Source organism: Mesoplodon densirostris, chromosome 13, assembly GCF_025265405.1.
Source record: "Mesoplodon densirostris isolate mMesDen1 chromosome 13, mMesDen1 primary haplotype, whole genome shotgun sequence".
Taxonomy (NCBI): domain Eukaryota; kingdom Metazoa; phylum Chordata; class Mammalia; order Artiodactyla; family Ziphiidae; genus Mesoplodon; species Mesoplodon densirostris.
Window position 1 is genome coordinate 72,625,645 of NC_082673.1, and position 19,959 is coordinate 72,645,603.

A 19,959-nucleotide genomic window follows, 5' to 3' on the forward strand; every position below is an offset into this window, starting at 1 on the left:
GCTACAGCCTTGCAGCAAGGCTGAGAGACATCATCCCCCAAGCACTTCTAAGACACACCACGCCAGGGACTATAAATGATCTACAAAAAGCCTTTTTAGGGAAGGTCTCTGAGTCTCTCCATTTAATATGCAGCTGGGGTAGTCGTTTCTATGTGCATGTATCTCCTACCTCTCCCTGAGAGCTTTCTGCTCCCCAGACTTCTCTTTTTGGCTCCAGCACTTACCCCAAACTAACACAATCTGTCATACAAGTTTAACCAGCACTGCTCTCTACCAGGTTGCACAATTTTAAAGGGGGGATCTGTGCCCTGTCCATCCTGCTACACATTTTATAGCTAGGAGAGTGGCTTTTATGTATAGGTACACCTCAGAGATACTGTGTGTTCAGTTCCAGACCACCACAATAAAACAAATATCACAATAAAGCGAGTCACACAAAGTTTGTTTGGTTTCCCAGTGCATATAAAAGTTATGTTTACACTATAGTCTATTAAGCATGCAATAGCATAATGTCTAAAAACACAATGTAAGTACCTTAGTTAAAAATACCTATTACTAAAAAAACCCCACTAACCATCATCTGACAACACAGGGTTGACACAAACCTTCCATTTGTTAAAAAAAAAAAAAAAAAAGCATCTACGAAGCATAAAATAAGCGAGGTATGCCTGTAGCAGTTATTCAATAAATAGAAGTGGAATTGAACATGGCCATCTGAAGCCACAAAAGGGACATCATTATTTTCACTAGCAGTATACCTCAGTGGTTAAGCACAGGAACATGGGAGTTAGACCACAGTGGGAGTCTTGCCTCTGCCATTTATTTACTGGCCCTGCTTCCTTGGACAAGTTACATGATCTCTCAAAGATTTCATTTCTTCACTTATAAGATGGGGATATAGTACTAACATCATAAGGGTGTTATGAAGATCACATAAGTGCTTCGCACAATGCCTAGCACATGGGAAGCTTTATTAACAAAGTAATTATTACCACTACTATTATTATTGACTTAAGGGTGATGATATTCAAAGACAGACCAATTGCTTAATGTCTGCATGTGAACTTGCTTGGGTCTGGAGCCCTGAAATGTACTTCCTGGGTGTCTGGTGAGTCTCCTTCGTTTGCTCCCTATCTTCACCTATAGCCCAAAGGCTATTTCATTTATGGAGTCTATACTTAGGGGAGATGCCTTGTGATTAGCAACTGTCCTTTTGTGCTCACCTCTTTCTGCATGCTTGCCTCCCTAATGTGTAATTAATCAGACAGGCATGGGAGCCTGGACTGAAGCAGGAATGCTCCGTTAGCTGCTTTAGTAAGAAAGTTACCCATGGCATTGTGACTAAGACTACATCTGAATTTCCAGTGGTGGCAAAGGAAGTAGGAGCAGTTTTTTTTTTTTGGCGGTACACGGGCCTCTCACTGTTGTGGCCTCTCCCGTTGTGGAGCGCAGGCTCCGGATGCGCAGGCTCAGCGGCCGTGGCTCACGGGCCCAGCCGCTCCGCGGCATGTGGGATCTTCCCGGACCGGGGCACGAACCCGTGTCCCCTGCATCGGCAGGCGGACTCTCAACCACTGCGCCACCAGGGAAGCCCAGGAGCATATTTTCTGATTCAAGACCACACTTACGGGAAGCCACAGAACTGCTTCACAGTATCTACATAAGGACAAGTTCACTTGCTTTGGCAATGTCCAGAAGCAGATACTAAATCTGCAGCCCCAAAGTGTGTATCTGGATTCCCAACACTGAAGCAGCATGGAGGCAACAGGTAAAGGAGAAACATTAGCCTGAAACCAGAGCTCAAGGTCAAGTGGAAATAAAATATTCTTGAAGAAGGTAGAGAAACCATTCAGATCATGGATCCTTCCTAAGCCAAAGAACATTTATTTTTATTTACTGAGAAAATTACTCAGATTGCCCAAGAAAGACTGGAAAAAAATTACCTTCCTCAATTTTCATAATCATGCCCTCTTCTGAATGTCAGTGGTATTTTCTAAGAGTCATACAGGTAGACTGTTTCATCATGATCATGAGGAACCAGTCCATTAGAAAAATGTCAAAAGCTATCATCACTATGTGCTCTCCAGCAAACTGAGTAGGCTGTGGTTATGAAGGCAGAAAGGGATAGCACAGATAAGCCTACCAATACAACCCCTCTCTTCTATTAGCCACATCTTGATGTTACAACCTCAAGTGAAATATATCCTACCCATTTGTGCATATGATACAAGTGTCTGACAGCACTCTTCAAAGTGCTCTGGAAGATAATTCCAATTGATTAAAAAGACAGAGTTCCAAATTTTAATGGCATTTGGCTACCAGTTCTTAATCTGCTTGTCCCGAGAGACAGGTATGGGAAAGTGATAAATTAATTCCCATTTGGCCGGATTGTTCAAAGTTGCAGTGAAGTCTTAATAAAAGGTCATGCATGGTAACGGAACTAATGGAATCTACCAAGATAGATATAGGAAAGCAACAGTAAGCTCTCTTGGTGACATGACAAGAATATATGCAAATAAAAATACCTGTGCTGTTCTAAAACAGGAAATGAAAAATGGTAACATAACAAAAACATTTCCCAGAGCAGATATTTGGGCTGGGTGCCAGTTCTTTAAAACCACTGTCAATGACAGTGCAGTCATCATTCAATATGGAGGCAGCTGTGCAAAGACAGACTGCATATGAGAGAGGAAAATGCCAGCAAGTTTGAGTAGGTGCAGAAAGAAAAACAACATCTCCAGCATCAAGCCAAAATGTTGCCTCAGAAGGTGAAATGCTTCTGGGGAATCAACTCTGCTGAAATGGTAAAGACCAGACAACCACAATTCAGTATCCTGGAACACGCTCCGTTCTCAAAGACAAACTCCCAACTTAGTCACATCAAATTCACGGGAGCACTGGTACATAAATGGAGAAATTATGGCTGGTATCTTTTATTCCCTTTCTTTCCTAAATTTCCTTTAATGAGCATGCATTATTTTTTAAAAATCATAAGAGGAAGGAAAAAGGCAACATGGAAAAGAACCACATCTATCACTTTCGTTTGGCCTGTCATGAGTGAATATTTTAGGCACACATCATCTCTGTGTGGGGAGAACTCTACTAGGTCCTCTTGCTTCTGAGGTCCCAGGGGCCTTGGAAATCACAGATCTGAGTACCAGACACAAGGCATGTTTTAAGAGCTGCATTCAGCTTGGCTTGACTAATTCATGGCCTTCTTGGTTACAGATATTCCACTGTTACTTTAGGGAGAGAACTGAGTTATTTCACCAGCCAGTTAGCAGACTGGCCAGCAGCACAGAAGTAGAATCAATCATAGAGTTAGAAACTGAATTTCCTGACTATCGAAAAAAGGGCATTAAAAAATATCATTTTACAAATATTTGTGGTAGTTCAAGATAAAGTACAATGCCATGAAATAAAAGCATTTAAATATTCCATCATTTTAGAAAAAAGAGTATGGCAATTTATGTTGAAGCTAAAACATTTTTGCACAAAGGGTCATTAGAAATCCTCAGTGACTGACTATTCCTGCCCCAGTATTTTTCTGTGAGTATCATATCCACCTTCCCAGGCAGCTCTTGAGAAGTTTAAACTTTTATTAGGCATCCTTGTGGAAGACTGGTTGATGTATATGTGTGGATTTATTTCTTAGCTCTGTATTCTGGTCCATTAGTCTATATATCTGTCTTTATGCCAGTACCATACTGTTTTGATGACTGGAGCTTTATAATATATTTTGAAATTAGGGACTATAATGCCTTGGTTTTGTTCTTTTTCCTCAAGGTTGATTTGGCTATTTGGGATCTTTTCGGGCTCCATATGGATTTTAGAGCTGTTTTTCTATTTCTGTAAAAAACAAATGCCATTAGGATTTTGGCAGAAATTGCCTTCAATCTGTGGATCACGTTGGGCAATACGGACATTTTAATAATTAGTAAGCCTTAATTCTGCAATAGAAGACAACATGGATGAACCTTGAGGACATTATACTAAGTGAAATAAACCAGTCACAGAAAGACAAATAATTCATGAGTCCACGTATAAGAGATATCTAAAATAATCAAATTCACAGAATTAAAGAGTAGAATGGTGGTGACCAGGGGTTGGGGGACGGGAAGTGAGAAATTACTAGTAAGTGGGCATAAAGCTTCAGTTAAGCAAGCTGAATAGGCTTTCGAGACCTGCTGTAGCACATTGTACCTACACTCAACCATGAGTACATGTCAAAATTTGTTAAACAAGTAGATTTCATACTACATGTTCTTACAACAATAAAATTAAATGGAAAAAATCTAAATGGCCAAAAATACATTTTAAAAAAACATACATTTTCATTTGAGGCTGCTCTTTTAAATATACATCTTAAAGGTAACACTCACTCACGTACCCAGACTAGATCATTTGAGCAATGATAACACTAATTATAAGAATCAGCCCTAGAGACCTCTCTCTTTCTGAAAATTAATCTGAAGGCAGATACGGAATTGGGAAAGGAGTACAAAGTGGCGACAGGATGGTACAAAAACTCTCTGGTATAATTTCTAAACATTTTGAATATTGAGGGGGGGTAGATACACACCTCTTCTCAGTATCAAAGTTCAGTATGGTCTACCTGCAACTTCTCCTTCTCTGAATATATTCCCTGGACCTGAGCAGATTGTGTGTTGGGAAGTGAACGATGTCATGTTAAATGACTTCATATTCACCATGACACAGGCAATTTTCTCCTGATAAAATTTCTTTTACAGAGCTGACCTTGTGGATTCATCTTCTTTGAAAGTTTGGACGGGGGCAACAATAATCCACTGATCTGTTGAAGGCCACCACCACCCCTTCCTTACCTGTAATAACAATCTCTCATCACCTATGACGGCAGCTTGGTTCCAATTAATCACTTCAGAGAATGGCAACTCCCATCCATTGCTGAGCATCACAGGGACACAGGCGGCCTGTGCAAAGAAGGGGACTTCGTGAGTGTGAGGAATATGGCAGCAGGAACCCTTCCAATCAGAGGTGAAATTGGTACAAATTCAATTACTGGCATGAATCCTGGACTGCTGAGGTCAGAAGAAAAGTGGGCTTTTATGAATTATCAAGTCACATGAAGTTTGTCTGTATCCAGCTGAGATTTTACTATTTGCAAGTCTTGCCCTAGAATGCGAAAACCCCATTTCTATTCTTTTTTTTTTTTGTGGTACACGGGCCTCTCACTGTTGTGGCCTCTCCCGTTGCGGAGCACAGGCTCCAGACGCGCAGGCTCAGCGGCCATGGCTCACGGGCCCAGCTGCTCCGCGGCATGTGGGATCCCCCCCAGACCAGGGCACGAACCCGTGTCCCCTGCATCGGCAGGCGGACTCTCAACCACTGCACCTCCAAGGAAGCCCCATTTCTATTCTTGTACATGGTTTGGCTGACCTTACCTCTATGGAGGCAACTGGCCTCCGTTGAAGAAGTTTTATTGACGTAACAAAATCATTCACCAATAAAATCCTAGCGTAAACTCCACCTTGAACATGAACAGCCTTGTCAGTATAACTGCCACAGCCCACTTGCAAAGTGGTTCACCCCAATGTCCTAAGCAACAAAGAACAGCTCGGCATTCCTGATAAAGCGTTTTGTGGACTAAACTGTTACAGGGTGCTCACCTTTCCCTAGCCATGTAAACATCTGAACTTTGTTCCCTTCAGTGTGGAGGGATCCCAACCTCTGTCGTACCAATTTACTACCCACACAGTGACCTAAGAGCCGAGAAACCCCAGGCTAATGACAAAATTCTGGTTGCAAATAACTCAGAATCCAAAGCAGATAAGGATTTGCTCCACGCAACATCCCAAGAGGCTAGGGGAATGTCAGGAATGGGATGCTTCATAGAACGTGCCAGAAAAGACTTTCAAGAGAAGGAAGCTCTCCTGTCAGAGGACACGACAGAATGCTGGCCGTTAAGGAGCACTGCGACAGAAGCACAGGTTCAGCCGGGGCAGAGGACAGAGGAAGAAAGGACACGGTAGCAAGGGGTCCAGGAGCTGAGAGAGGGGGAGGGCGTGCTTTCTCGCCAACAAGGAAGGCTGGTTGCAACTTCCAGGTGGGAAGTGTGGAGCACTGTCTCCGCAGGTGAAGGCATTTCTGCAAAGTGAAGGTTAATAGCAGAGACCCAGCAGCTCCAGAACCTCTGAATTTCAGAGCCTGGGAGAAGCTGGGCTGAGTGAGTGCCTCTACCTTGCAGGGTACCACGCTCAGCATTTAGAGGAACTGAGTGACGACTGAGATGGGGACAGGACCGACGACTTTGCTCTTGGGAAATACCACCCATCAGCCATTTTCATTGCTTTGAGACTGGCTTCCAGGAGGAGGGCTGCGTCTCCGTGGAGCCCAGGTCGGCTGCCTGGTGGGCAAGCAGATCTGCCCTCTGTTTGTAAACACTTCTCTGAAGAACCCACCCTCCCTTGAGACTCCCGTCGGATCTCCTCATGTCCAAAGGCAGGGAGTAAATCCTCCCCCCGCTCCCCCCACTCATAAAAATGTTGCAGATTTTCTTGGGAAAAAAGATTTCAGGTGTTCAAGGCAAACCACACATTCGGCTTAGACCCCAGGAGAAGTGCTACGGTTAAACTCCGCCCCAGTCTGACGTTGAGTCCTCAGCCCTGTTCTGGGGAGGATCAGGGTCTCTTACCTGCAGAGCCTCCAGGAATCTGAAAGACCCAAGCCTGCGACCACGAGGAACCAGACAGAAAGTGGCATTGTGCAGCATTTCCCGATAATCATACCTAGAAAAAGAGGAGGGGCCATCAGCAAACAAAGACGCGTTAGGAATGGGGCAGGGGAGACGGTCGGGGGGAGGGATGAATCAACACACCTGGGGTGGGTGCACACCTGCCAGAAATTACCCAGAGCAACTCGGGTGATACACAGGCAAGTCTCACTTTTCCAGGGCGGGAGGTGGTCAGGGTTGTTGCATGAAGGAGAAGAAATGTGAACCATCACATTGGACAAAGCAATTAGGGCCTTTTGCAAACAGTACGTAAAAGACAAGTCTGATGGTCCCAGCAAAATTTTGGCTTGCCCAGCCTTTGCTTCCCAAATCAGATTTTTGTGTCGGATAAAAATAGGTTGCCCCCATAAGCTTAGAAAGTACTCACCGCTAGTTGTTCTTTTTTAATGCCATGTCATTCAGTAAAACGAAGGCTGCTCTTGTTTCCTATCCCACGAACCCATGCTACTAAAACCTACTCAGGAAACCTCCATTCCAAGCACAAAACATTTAGTTTCTCCTTCAAGGCGGAGTTTCTACTTTTAACCAAGAACATTTGGTTACCCCAGACAAACACTCCTGTATAAGAATGGTTGGCATGGGGCTTCCCTGGTGGCGCAGTGGGTGAGAGTCTGCCGGCCGATGCAGGGGACACAGGTTCGTGCCCCGGTCCAGGAAGATCCCACATGCCGCGGAGCGGCTGGGCCGGTGAGCCATGGCCGCTGAGCCTGCGCGTCCGGAGCCTGTGCTCCGCAGCGGGAGAGGCTGCAACAGTGAGAGGCCCGCGTACCGCAAAAAAAAAAAAAAAAAAAAAAAAAAAAAAGAATGGCTGGCATGGAGGTGAGAGAGAAGGAGCCAGCCCAAGAAATGGGGAAAGAGGAATAACAGGAAAAAAAAAAAAAAAAAACGGCGGGGCCTGTGGGAACCTGGGCAGCAGAAGAGATGATTTTTTCCTCAAACACCATTTAGTTGTATCACACTGTTTCTACACGTGAAAAAATGCAAAATGTAATATGAATGTCACCTGTCTCTTTATACCGGTGAAGTACAGGAAAGGTAACAAGCATCTCATTTTATTCAGGGCTAGCACTTTAAAAATGATTTCCAGGGACTTCCCTGGCAGTCCAGTGCTTAAGACTCTGCACTCCCAATGTAGGGTACACGATTTCAATCCCTGGTCAGGGAACTCAGATCCCACGGGCCGCACAGCATGGCCAAATTAATTAATTAAACTAGAAATCTGTTAAAAATAAATAAATAAATATAAATAAAAATGATTTCCACAAATACATTCCTAAACACACAGCTGAAATTTCATTTGGAGCTTAAGAAAACTTGGGAAACTGGAGATGGCTCAGGTCCTGTGAAGGCCCAGTTTCTCAGAGCCAGGATGAAATCACTCTCCTTTTTCAAGAGCCTCCCAGGCTCGGCAGACAGGTGACTTTGACAGTAGCATATGTCACCAGCACTTTCTGACTCTAATAGTCTAATTTAATCATAGCCTGAAGGCATTGGATTCTTCCCTCCTCTTTTGGGGATACTGATATATACATTTATATTTTTCAAGTCCACATCTATTTTTATATTCTCACACAAAGTAGGCATATGTGAATAAGCCAATTTTCGATTATAAACCCATCATTAAGAAGAGACATCATGCAAAGGACGATTTACTTAAACAAGCGTGTACAACTAATTTGCACAAGGAAAGGTCACCGTGAATGGATTATCTCCATTGAGAGTAAAATTAAAAAAAAAAAAAAAGAAAGAAAAGAAAAGAAAAAACCCTTGCTACATTAATTAAACTGCAAAATAGACCTCAAAGTAGAAAACATTTTTAAGAGGGCTCAAATCTAGCTAAATGAAAATAATAATAAATTATGATAGTAATGGTTTCTCTTCCTTACCAAACATAGGGAAATAATTGACAAGTATCTTCAAGTTCAACTGTTGATAATGTCTGAATATCTACCTAATCAGTGGAGAAGAGTGAAATACGTACATACACAAAATATATATGTATAAAGTTTAAACTGAAACTTTTTTTTAATATAAAAAGGTCAAATATACTTGAGGCTACAGCAAAGTTTAATAAATGCCCAGAATAGAAAGCCCTGAGGGGCCAGAACAGAAGGCCCCACCTCCTTATCATTAGGCTGCTAAAATGTAAAACCCTATTAATGTGCTGGATTTTAACAAGTTTCAAAGTTGCCAGTTGCAAATTTTACTTTAGGGAAGGAGTGGGCAAGAGGAAAGGCAGAAAACTTGTAGGAAAAATTCAAATGACAATTATTCAAGCTGTTGATTTTTAAGTGGTTGTATAGGAAGATTTGCTGATGTAGTGAATAAAGCTTCATGATTGAAACTTGTGTTCATTCACGTAATAGGTAACAGAAGATGGGGGACAATCATTTTTGCTGGAATCAGGAACCCACTAGGTAAGCTGTGAGATTAAGAACAAAATGATGGGCTCTCTGGGCCTCAGTTTCCTCATCTGCAAAATGAGTCAGTTGGACAAGATGCCTAAAGATGGTTTTGAACATTCCATTCTTTATGTTATCATTTTTAGGTAAGAAAGAAGAATGTCCCTTTGAGTGTATCCCACTGCTCCAAAAGTTTCCATAACTACTGTAGGTATGTATGTATGTGTGTATATGTGTCTACAGAAATCTGCTCGTGTACACAATGTGTAATGTGTGTATTTATACTGACACACAAAGACATACAGAAACATAATCACTCATAACCTGAAACAATGATTTTTGGATTTCTAATCATGCTCAACCCATGAACCAGCCTCATTCTTGGGCTCTAGTGACAGTGAGCCTATGAATTACTGTGTACTACAATGGAAGAAGTAATGATGCCTGCAAAGGGGACAATCTTTCTAATTGAATCACCTATGTATTTGGTACCCTACCACTCAGCTCTCTGATGTTCTCCCATGCCCCACGTCTACCTCCTTCTAGGTGCTTAAATTTGTTCATTTATTCAATCATTCTTTTTTTTTTTTTTGCTGTACGCGGGCCTCTCACTGCTGTGGCCTCTCCCGTTGCGGAGCACAGGCTCCGGACACACAGGCCCCGCGGCCATGGCTCGCGGGCCCAGCCGCTCCGCGGCACGTGGGATCCTCCGGGATCGGGGCACGAACCCGCGTCCCCTGCATCGGCAGGCGGACTCTCAACCACTGCGCCACCAGGGAGGCCCTATTCAATCATTCTTTTAAGAAATACTATGTTCCAGGCACTGTTCTAGTCTTGCAGATGTTGTGTAGAGAAAATGCTTCTTCAGCTGCTAGATCTACCAAAGACTCATCGGATAACTAGAAAAGACTGATGAGGACTTCGGGTGTAACATCTCCTGAGGGCATTTGTATTAAGTACACTGTGGAAGCCTGGCCTTCCAGAATGACACACTAAGGAATTCTGAGGACACTCTTCCCAGCAAAACAATTTAACAGGTACAAATTATAAGAGCATTCATTGAAAGTTTCTGGAAATTGTCCTAAGGTCATGATGACAAATGGAAAAACATTCGTTCAAGAAAATCTACCAAATCTCAGCAAGAACTGAGAACGTCTGGAGCCTCTGAGCCAAGATCTGTTCCATCACCAACCCCCATTAGCTCTGCCTAATAGAAGTTCTAACATAGGTGAGTACAGCTGAGAAGACCAGTCTCCCTCTACCCCCAGCTCCCATCGAGAAAGTGAAAATACAACCTATAGAAGAGAGAAAATATTTGCAAATCATAAATCTGACAAGGGACTTTTATCCAGAAAAGGTAAAGAACTCTTACAACCCAACAATCAAAAGACAAATAATCCAATTTAAAAACAGGCAAACGGGGGCTTCCCTGGTGGCACAGTGGTTAAGAATCCACCTGCCAATGCAGGGAACACGGGTTCGAGCCCTGGTCCAGGAAGATCCCACATGCCGCGGAACAACTAAGCCCACGAGCCACAACTACTGAGCCCACGTGCCTAGAGCCCACGCTCCACAACAAGAGAAGTCACCACAATGAGAAGCCCGTGCACCGCAACGAAGAGTAGCCCCCGCTCACCGCAACTAGAGAAAAGCCTGCACACAGCAACAAAGACCCAACGCAGTCAAAATAAATAAATTTATAAAAACAGGCAAAGGATGTGAACAGACATTGTTCCAAAGAAAATATACAAAGTGCCAATAAGCACATGAAAAGATACTTAACCATTAGTCTTTAGGGAAATGCAAATCAAAACAACAAAATATCACTTTACAGCAAGTAGGATGGCTATAATCAAAAGGACACATGACAACAGGTGCTGATGTGGCTGCAGAGACATTGGAACACTCGTATATTGCTGGTGGGATGGTAAAATGGGGCGGCCACATTGGAAAATGGTTTGGCAGTTTCTTTTAGAACTAAAAGTGGGCTTAGCACCCAGCAATTGCACCCTTGGGCATTTATCCCAGAGAAATGAAAACTTATTTTCACGCAGAAACTTGTCCACGAATGTTCACAGCAGCTTTATCCTTAATAGCCCCAAACTGGAAACTATCCAAATATCCTTCAATGGGTGAATCATTCAACCAACTGTGGTACATGTATAGCTTAGAATACTTCTTAGCAATAAAAGGAAATGAACTACTGATACACACAACAACCTCAAGAAAATTATCCTAAGTGAAAAAGCCAATCCCAAAACGACATATTCTGAATTAGTCCATTTATAGTGTTCATGAAATAACATAATTACAGAGATGGAGAACAGGTTGGTGGTAACCAGTGGATAGGGACTGAGGAAAAAGATGGGGAGACGACAGGTCAAGTGAGGGGGACAGTCTTTTTAGAGACTAATTCTTCCCTATGACTTAAGCTTAGAAATATAGATCACATCAAAATCATAAACTTCTTAAAAACAAGAAACAACAAACATATGAGATCCTAAGCAAGAAGGTAAGTAGATGAGGGAGGCAACTAATCTCAGAGAACTTTCAGCTTTATTAATAATGGTTTTGTTACCCTTTTCAGATGGCCATTAAGTCCCCCGCTGTATAGGTGATGACACAGAAGAGAGAACAGTTTCCATAAACTACTTCAATGAAAAATGCAATAAAAATAACATGACCCTGTATTTAACCTAGAAACCAAACCCGTTCTACGGCCGAAATAATTCACTACAACAACCTTAAAGTTGTAGTGAATAATGTATGGGATACACCCCGTTTAAAATGGACCATACAATAATGCATAATTAAAGCCCTTCCCCTCCATATGAAACTTTCTCGGGGGGGGGGGGGGCTGAAAGCAATTCAGTGCAACCAGCATATGGGTGGAGGGCGATGTGGTATTAGCACTGGGTTCCTCAAAGTACACTCTTCCAACTAGTAGCATCATCTGGAAAATTGATAGAAATGTACATTCTCAGCCTCACCCAGGCCTGCTGAATCAGAAACCCTGGGGGAAGGGCCCAGAATTCTGCGTTTTAACAAGCCCTCCAGATAATTAAGATACACCCTAAATTCTGAGAACCACTGGCACGGTGGTTAAGAGCTTAATGATTAAAAGCTTAGTGGTTAAGCAGCTTTAGACCCAGCCAAACCTGGGTCCCAATCTTACCTTGGCTATTCATAAGCTGAATGATCTTGGGAAAGTTTTTTTTTTTTTTTTTTTTTGTGGTACGCAGGCCTCTCACCACCGTGGCCTCTCCCGTTGCGGAGCACAGGCTCCGGACGCACAGGCTCAGCGGCCATGGCTCACGGGCCCAGCCGCTCCGCGGCATGTGGGATCTTCCTGGATCGGGGCACGAACCCGTGTCCCCTGCACCGGCAGGCGGACTCTCAACCACTGTGCCACCAGGGAAGCCCTTGGGAAAGTTTTTAATTTGTCTAGATCTTAGTTTCCTGGTTGGCAAAATGGGGATAATACTTCTACTGTGAGGATTAAATGATACATTTTAACTAAGCCTGGGCACATTATAAGCAATCCATAAATGGTAGCTATGATTGGAAGGGAGGTGACCGAATATAACGGAAAATACAGCCAGTTTAAGTAGGAAAACCTGGGATGAAGAACTTGGCTTCTGGACCTACCACTTTCTGTGTGCCCCTGTGCAGACTGTTTAGCTTCTCTGGGCCTCAAAGGTGTGAAGAGTAAATGAGATTGCGTGCATACAGTAGAAACTGCAAGGCACTGAGTGATCGTAAATTTTTGTATAAACTACAGCGGTTCAAGAGGAATACAAACATTTCAAAAACGTAACAAACAAACGAAAGAGGAACGGATTCCCCAAGACAGAGCCAGGGAGACGTGTAGAGCAGACCCTTGAAAATAAAATGAAAACAGAAGCTGTGAATCACAACAGCAGTTTCTAATTGAAAGGATTTTGCCTTATTATCAAACACTCCATAGCCACGGACGATGCTGGTGCAGTGTGCCCACGGGTCCAGCTGTGCTTCCCACAGTTCCTTGGTAGGCTCAGTTCCATGTGAGCCTGCTTTCTGCTAATCAGAGGATAGGGAAGATGTGAGCCAGGCCCTCCTCCCTGTAGCCACACAATTCTAGTCTTCCCCTGATGCTGCTACAGTTTGTCTCACGTACTGATTTATAAAGTGAACATCTACAGCTGATATGCTCCCTCTCAGCCCCCATCCTCATAAGTACTTAATCTTCTTTGCTTACCCCCAGGTTAGAATCACATCCCTGAAGAAAAAAACAAAGAATGCAAAAACAACTTCTGACTGTTGTAGCTGCACAAAGTGCTCTGGGATAAGGGAAATAAAATAGCTTCCTTGGCACCTCCTCTGTGCTTTCTTTCATTCATTCAACAAACATTAGTTGAATGCCTAATGCCTAGTACCATGTGTCAAATACTGTTCAAGGAACTGATGGTCCAGGGAGAAGGCAGATGTGTTATCAAACAATTGTCATTCGGTGAGGGAAATGGGAGGATGGAGGCAAGGGCTGGGAGTTATGTAGAAAAGGGAAACAACAGGCACAGCTTGGCTTTGGTGGGGAAAGTGAGAAGCAGGGATGCTTCTTGGAGGACGGGAGATTCTGAGCTAATATTAAAGGAAGAGCGAGAATCAGTCCAGCAAAGAGCTGTGAGGAGGCGACGGGCATCTCTGGGGGTAGAGGTAGCAGAGCAGGAACAGACCCACCAAGGTGAGACACACTGCCCAGAGTCTGGGGTGCCCCAGACGGGGAGGAGAGATGAGGCTGCTGGCACAGGCAGGGTCCCCCTGGGAGGATCTCCTGGACCTCAGACATGACCCTGTGCAGGTGGTCATGAGTCCCTGAAGGGCTCAAGCAGAAGAGTGACATGTCACCAAAGGAAAGCTCAGTACTTGATACAAGTCAACTTCACAGGCAGACATGAAGTTCACACCGCCCGATAACCTTGCCAACGTAGGTCACAGCTGTGGAGCCACCGGGGCTCCAGCTCCAGGCTTTCTGATTCTAAAGGGCCTTTGCTCTGTACTACATGATACCGTCTCCTCGGCAGCTCACACAAATGGAATGTCTGAAAGTTATGTTCCTTACATGGTGAAGTCCTAAACCTTTCACCTACTTTCAGGCATTGGCAACAAAAGGCTACCATTTAAAAGGACTCTTTCTCCCCTACTCAAAACTCCACCCCATGTCACACCAGGAGTTCAGTCCAAGACGGTGCTCTGTTATTTAATATCTATGTTGCCTTTCTTGGACTAGCACAGATTTGACGCTTAAAATTTCAATTATTTTTGAGAAAACCCCAAAATCCATAGCATGTAATAAAATGAAATTGGCCCAAGGCACAGATTTGAACTGAGAAAACCAGGAGTGGGAGCCAATCTTTTGGCTGGAAAATGGGTCCATTGGCCACCATTCTATCTCTATTTGTTGTCTTGTAAATTACACACAGAAAAGTATAGGCCCCAGTGGTCTTTGTGAATTCACGGGATTCACTGAGCCTCAGTTTCTTCAAGCCATCTGCTCATACAGTGTCTGCGCCCATGAATGAGCTACTCTATGTTCCGGAGTCAGGGAAATGCAGATGGATTATCCTAGTGTGTGGCGCTGGTGACCACAGTGACTGCAGACTCAGGGACTCAGTAGCTCCCAGCGGGAAGGCCCTCGCTATTTGGAGATGGTGAGATTCCGAACACAGGCCACTCTGCCCTGAGCACTGCCGGCTGCTCGAACCTCTGGGGCACCCGGTCAGGCCGAGGATCAGGAAATGATTTCTTTGTGGTGCTCCTCTGAATGACCCTGCCGATCCCAAGCTGTCCACCCTTTCACACTTCCTGGCTTTCCACTTAAGACCATCTTCTTTTTATGCCCATTTAAAATCCATTTCAATATCGGGAAGGGAGGGAGGAACAGTGCGTGGGCTCTGGCTGGGGCGGGAGGCCCCAGGGGAGGTACTGACTCTTTCGCACACATCATCTCATTTAAGCCTCACAGCCACCCCAGGAGGTGGATATGGTTATATCTGCTTTTCACAGGGAAGAAGAAAGAGTTGGCTGGATCCTTGGAATCAAACACTGCGTCTGAACACACTGGATCATAATCCCATATCAAGTCTAAACTCCCCCACCCCATCTCTACCCTAAGCATCCACTGACAGCTAAGAAGTGTAAGCCTGGACCAGGTGGTAACCCTCACCTGCACGTATTAATGAACTTAACATGTACCAGGTACACCATGCAGAAGACCACGTCGGTTCCCGCCCATTACATAGCAACTCAATGGCTAATATGTAAAAGCGAGTGACAAAAATAGGACAGCCATTAATGATAGCAATTATAATAATCATCCCCCCAATGATTACATGTTTCCCATGGGTGGGGCAACAATCCGTGTTCATTCCTGCCCCTTCTCTCTACAACCACACATGAAGGGGCCCCATTTTACAGATGATGAAGTTGAGTAGCAGAGTTGTACTTTGTGGGGCTTGTACCAGAAGGGCTCTGTTGTCTCCCAGAGCTGCCTCGAAGGAAGGAGTAACTTCCCCAGAAAAGGGGAAAATGAAAGATTTTGAATATATTGTGCCAGGGAACATGAACGTCAGGAAGCGATCGGAACGAGGCGAGATTTTGGAGCACCGGCTTTTCTGCTCGGCAATACCAAATTTCAAAGTGCTCTGAGATAAACGCAATTCCAGGACGTGTGAGTCTAAATTCTCTGGTTGGAAATGAAGTATTTCTGAAAGTGCTAAATAAGGGGCTCTCTGGGTACAGTGGGGGAAAGGGAATGGAGTGACAATTAAGGAGCCAGCAGGAGCCGTGACCTCAGATGGATAAGTGGGTCCACAAGAGGCACACCAAGGTCCTGACTGCAGGACCTAAATGTCTGGGAAAGACCCGAGGGCAACTGGGAAGCCCAAGGTCATTATCTTACCATTAACCTTTCACCAGGCTCTGCGCCACGAAGACAAGCCAGCCAAGTGCAGGGGGGCCAGGAAGTGTGGACTGAAGCTGCGGGGCCAGCAGCGTGGGGTGTCCAGCCTCGACGGTGACTCCTCGGGGACAGGCCGAGTCCCAGGGAGCAGCCTGTGGACAGGGTACTTCCCCACACACCCTTCTTCCCTTCCACCCCAGAAGAAACCTTCCCCGATCCCTAAGTCTTACCCAGAGACCCTCTTGCTGCTCACATGGCACCCAGGATTCCCTGTCTACTACTCCCTCTGGATCCAGTTGCCCATTTTCTTGTTTCCCTTCCACTGGGCTCCATGAGGGAGGACCATGGTCCTACTTTCTGCTGAACCAACACCTACCCCCAGGGCCTGGCCTGCAGGAGCCACTCAAAACATAGGTATGAAATAGATGAAAAGTGCTCAGCGTCCCCTGGTTTGCACGGGGGCGGGAGGGGTTGTAGAAACAATTGAGACACAAAGAAGAGCCATGAGACCTTCATTACAACCATCTCTGCTTAGCTAATAACAATACGTGTGGCTCTTGATTACGCCAGCCCTTCCTAGGATGATCTTCACTCCTGTGTTTAGGCTGAGCCCAGCTGACTTAGAGCATGGAAAAGAGTGTCTTTTATATATAGCGTCTTCCTTTTGTACATTTTGTTTCCCTTCTCTGTCTTTATTTCCGAAGGCCTGGCATCTTGTTAAAGGTTCTGTCCTCTGCACACTGATGGGTTGGGGGGGATATGTGTTTCACCAGCCCTGCTAAACAGCATTATTTGCAAATCAAGTTAAATGTATGCACAGCACTATTCAAACTGAACTGTCTCCTGGCTTTCCCCCACGTCTGAGCTAAAGAAAATAAAACTGGAGAACCTCTTCCCAGCTTCTGCCATGATAAACACTGCATCGGTGCAAAGGCGAAGACTCCTCATCCCCCAAAGAAAACTGGGCTCACCCCAATGTTCTGACCCCTTCCCTTCTTGAGCCAAGATATTCTTCCCTGCACAGCCAGCCTGGGTCAGCACTGGGATTAGGAGGATGTTTGGAATTCCTGCTGGGCTGTTCTCCTCACCAGAGTAGACACTGTGTAGGGGCCATCGGGTGTCCAACCTCACATACCCTGCATTCTTGGTCAGTGCTGAAGCCTTTCATCTGCTCCTTGCACTTAAGTGATTATAAAATACCTTGAGAATCCAATTACACACAGCTAAGGAAATGATGCTGGTTTCAGCTACCCTCACTTCCCGTCTCCTTTCCTACCTTTGCCATTCCTGGGCTCCACCTTCTGACTTTGACAGTCAGGGCCAACGCACCTCTGGGCCTTCTGCACTGAACAAGCAAACGAGACCTCAGAAATGTGCATAGGCAGCGATGGCCCGTTCTCAAAATTTACAGGACGCCAACATAATATGAAAGCTGCATGAAGCTAGTTGTCTATAGAAAGTTTAATCTCTCCCACCTGGGTATGTGAGTATATAATTGTACAGGTGCATACAGTATATAATTGTACAGGTGCCTCCATGAGACATCAAAATCTGTTATGATGAACAATCTGATGCCACATATGGCTTACTGACCAGATCAGCCTCCATGAAGGGTTTGGTCACTGGAGATTGGGAAAGCCCGTAAGTCTAGATTCTGCCATTTCCTTTGGCAGAACCACAACAGTGCCCTGGGAGAAAGAGTCTGTGACAGAGTCACCTCTGCCTCTCCTCCAGCCAGCTCTGCTCAGCACTGTTCCCCTTGAGAAGCAGCTAAGCAGCTAGCCAACTCCTCGGTGGCCTCATTTTGGGAAGAGGTTGTGGGACGGAGGGATCATTTAAGCATCTGATGGGAGAGAGGTAGACCAGATGGCTCTTAAGATGCCTTCCTGCCCTGATATTTATTTGCTGGATAAGTGAAAGTTGAGCAGCTCCTATGTGCCAAGTGACGCACTGAGCGCTGGGAAAACAAAGATGCAGAAGCCCCCCAGGAGCTGCCCCCTACTGGGTTTTGTAATCCCATGGGAACCAGAGTCTCCTTATGCCCCTCCTTCCTGTATCTCTTTAATTCTACTCCTCCTTTGGGTTTCCACGTGAGCAGGGCAACAGGAAGCATACTCTCGTTCTTAATAGTTTCAGGTCAGAATAGGTTCAGTCTTATCTCCCTAAAATCCATTTTCCATAAAGCAAACAAAGATACCGTTAAGATGTCACTCCCAGGCTGAAAACCCTCCACCGACTCCGTATGGCACTTAGAACAATACCCATGTCCCTTGCCCTGGCCGACAGGGCTCCCTGAGAACTGGCTTCTGCCGACAGCTCTGACTGCTCCTCTCCTCACTCACCGTCTACAGCTACACTGTCCTTCTCTCCGTTTCTAGAAACATCACACACATCACCGTCTCATGGACTTGTACTTGCCGTGTCCTCTCCCTGGAATTTTTCTTCCCCCAGATCTACCTCAAGATGCACATCAGCCTTGAGACAAACAGTCCCTCCTCAGAGAGGCCCTCGCAGACCAGCCTATGTTCCCAGCACTCACTGTCCCAATTCCCCATTGCGTCTCTGTCCTAGGATTTACCACTGTCTGAATTCACGCACATGTTTGTCTTTCTGGCCAACTGTTCCTATTCACTGCTGTGACCCCAGCCGCTAGACTTGTGCTTGGACCATAGTCATTTTTTAAGCAATAGTTGTTGAATGGATGCCAGATCTCCTTATTCCTCAGTGACTAATGCCTGTGAGGTCATAAAGTGTCCAAAAACGCTGGCCACATTCACAAGGGTAAATCTGTAGGACAAGTTTCTAAAAGGATATAAGACAAGTTCTCTCTCATCTTTGCTTTATGCAATATCAGCCTGATGTCTCTGGTTAACATTAAGATTCATCAACTTCTCCAAATGCCATCTGCTATGAAAGCAAGATCCCATTAAAAATGTCTTTAGAAAAAAAATTTTTTTAAAAAGGAATGTCTTTAAGAGATGTTTATGTAGAGTGATAGGATGAAGCCTACATAAAGTAACACCTAGAAAATATAGGTTCTGGTCTTGACTTTGTCACTGTTTGATTTTAAGCAAGTTATACTCTGGTTCTGAATCCATGCTTATTTATAAAATGGGACAAACATACTAGTCTTGCCTACCTAATAATGAAGTCTACTGAGATGTAATGAAACAGTATAGATGAGAGTATTATGCAAATTAAAGCACATATGAGTATCAATAAGGATTAAGCAAGCATATTTTTGGAATGGCCTTTGTACATATGAGGCATAATGTGGAGGATGTCAACGGCCTGTTTCTTTTTCTTCTTTTTGAGTCTCAAATTGTTATGTCCTCTCTCCCAAATCCATTCAATGCTTCAGAAGTGCAGATCATTTTCCAAAAGAAGCATCTGGAACAGCTAATCTGTTGCCAAAGCCAGTGATGAAACACACATGATCCTGTGGGGCTGAAAGGCCTGCCATGATTCCCAGTTTTCCACTGTGTTAGTTTTCAGCTATTAACCACTCTGTTTTCAGGTGATGAATTTGGAATGAAGATGGCTCAGAACTCTTGGCTACAGGGCCCTTAAAGAGACAGCAATTCTGTCACATGGAACGTCTTGTTGCTTGGTTTCCATTAAGGAATCTTGGCTTTTAAATAAACTGTCAAGTAAAACTTGGCATCAAAACACAAAGTGGTAACGTCCTTTGCAGAGGAGATGACAGCTCAGCTGTGTGTCAGATGGATAGCTGCTAAGGGTCAGCTCCAACGGCGACTGTGTCTGCTCTGGAAGGGAGAGGGTACCACAAACTGCCTTCCTCAGGATTAAGTTAAAGCAAAATTTCGGGATGATCTTAATGGAAAGTG

The 19,959-nt window shown here is 44.6% G+C and overlaps 1 protein-coding gene across 1 annotated transcript in view; it reads right to left on the bottom strand.

Moving 5' to 3' along the window:
- EXT1 (exostosin glycosyltransferase 1) overlaps positions 1-19,959 on the bottom strand; it is a 304,394-nt gene that overhangs the window by 37,624 nt on the left and 246,811 nt on the right. The window contains exons 2-3 of the mRNA XM_060116236.1: positions 6,674-6,767; positions 4,845-4,952 (exon numbers count right to left, since the gene is read on the bottom strand). Of these exons, the coding sequence (XP_059972219.1) occupies positions 4,845-4,952; positions 6,674-6,767 (202 nt within the window). The remainder of the gene's footprint in view (positions 1-4,844; positions 4,953-6,673; positions 6,768-19,959) is intronic.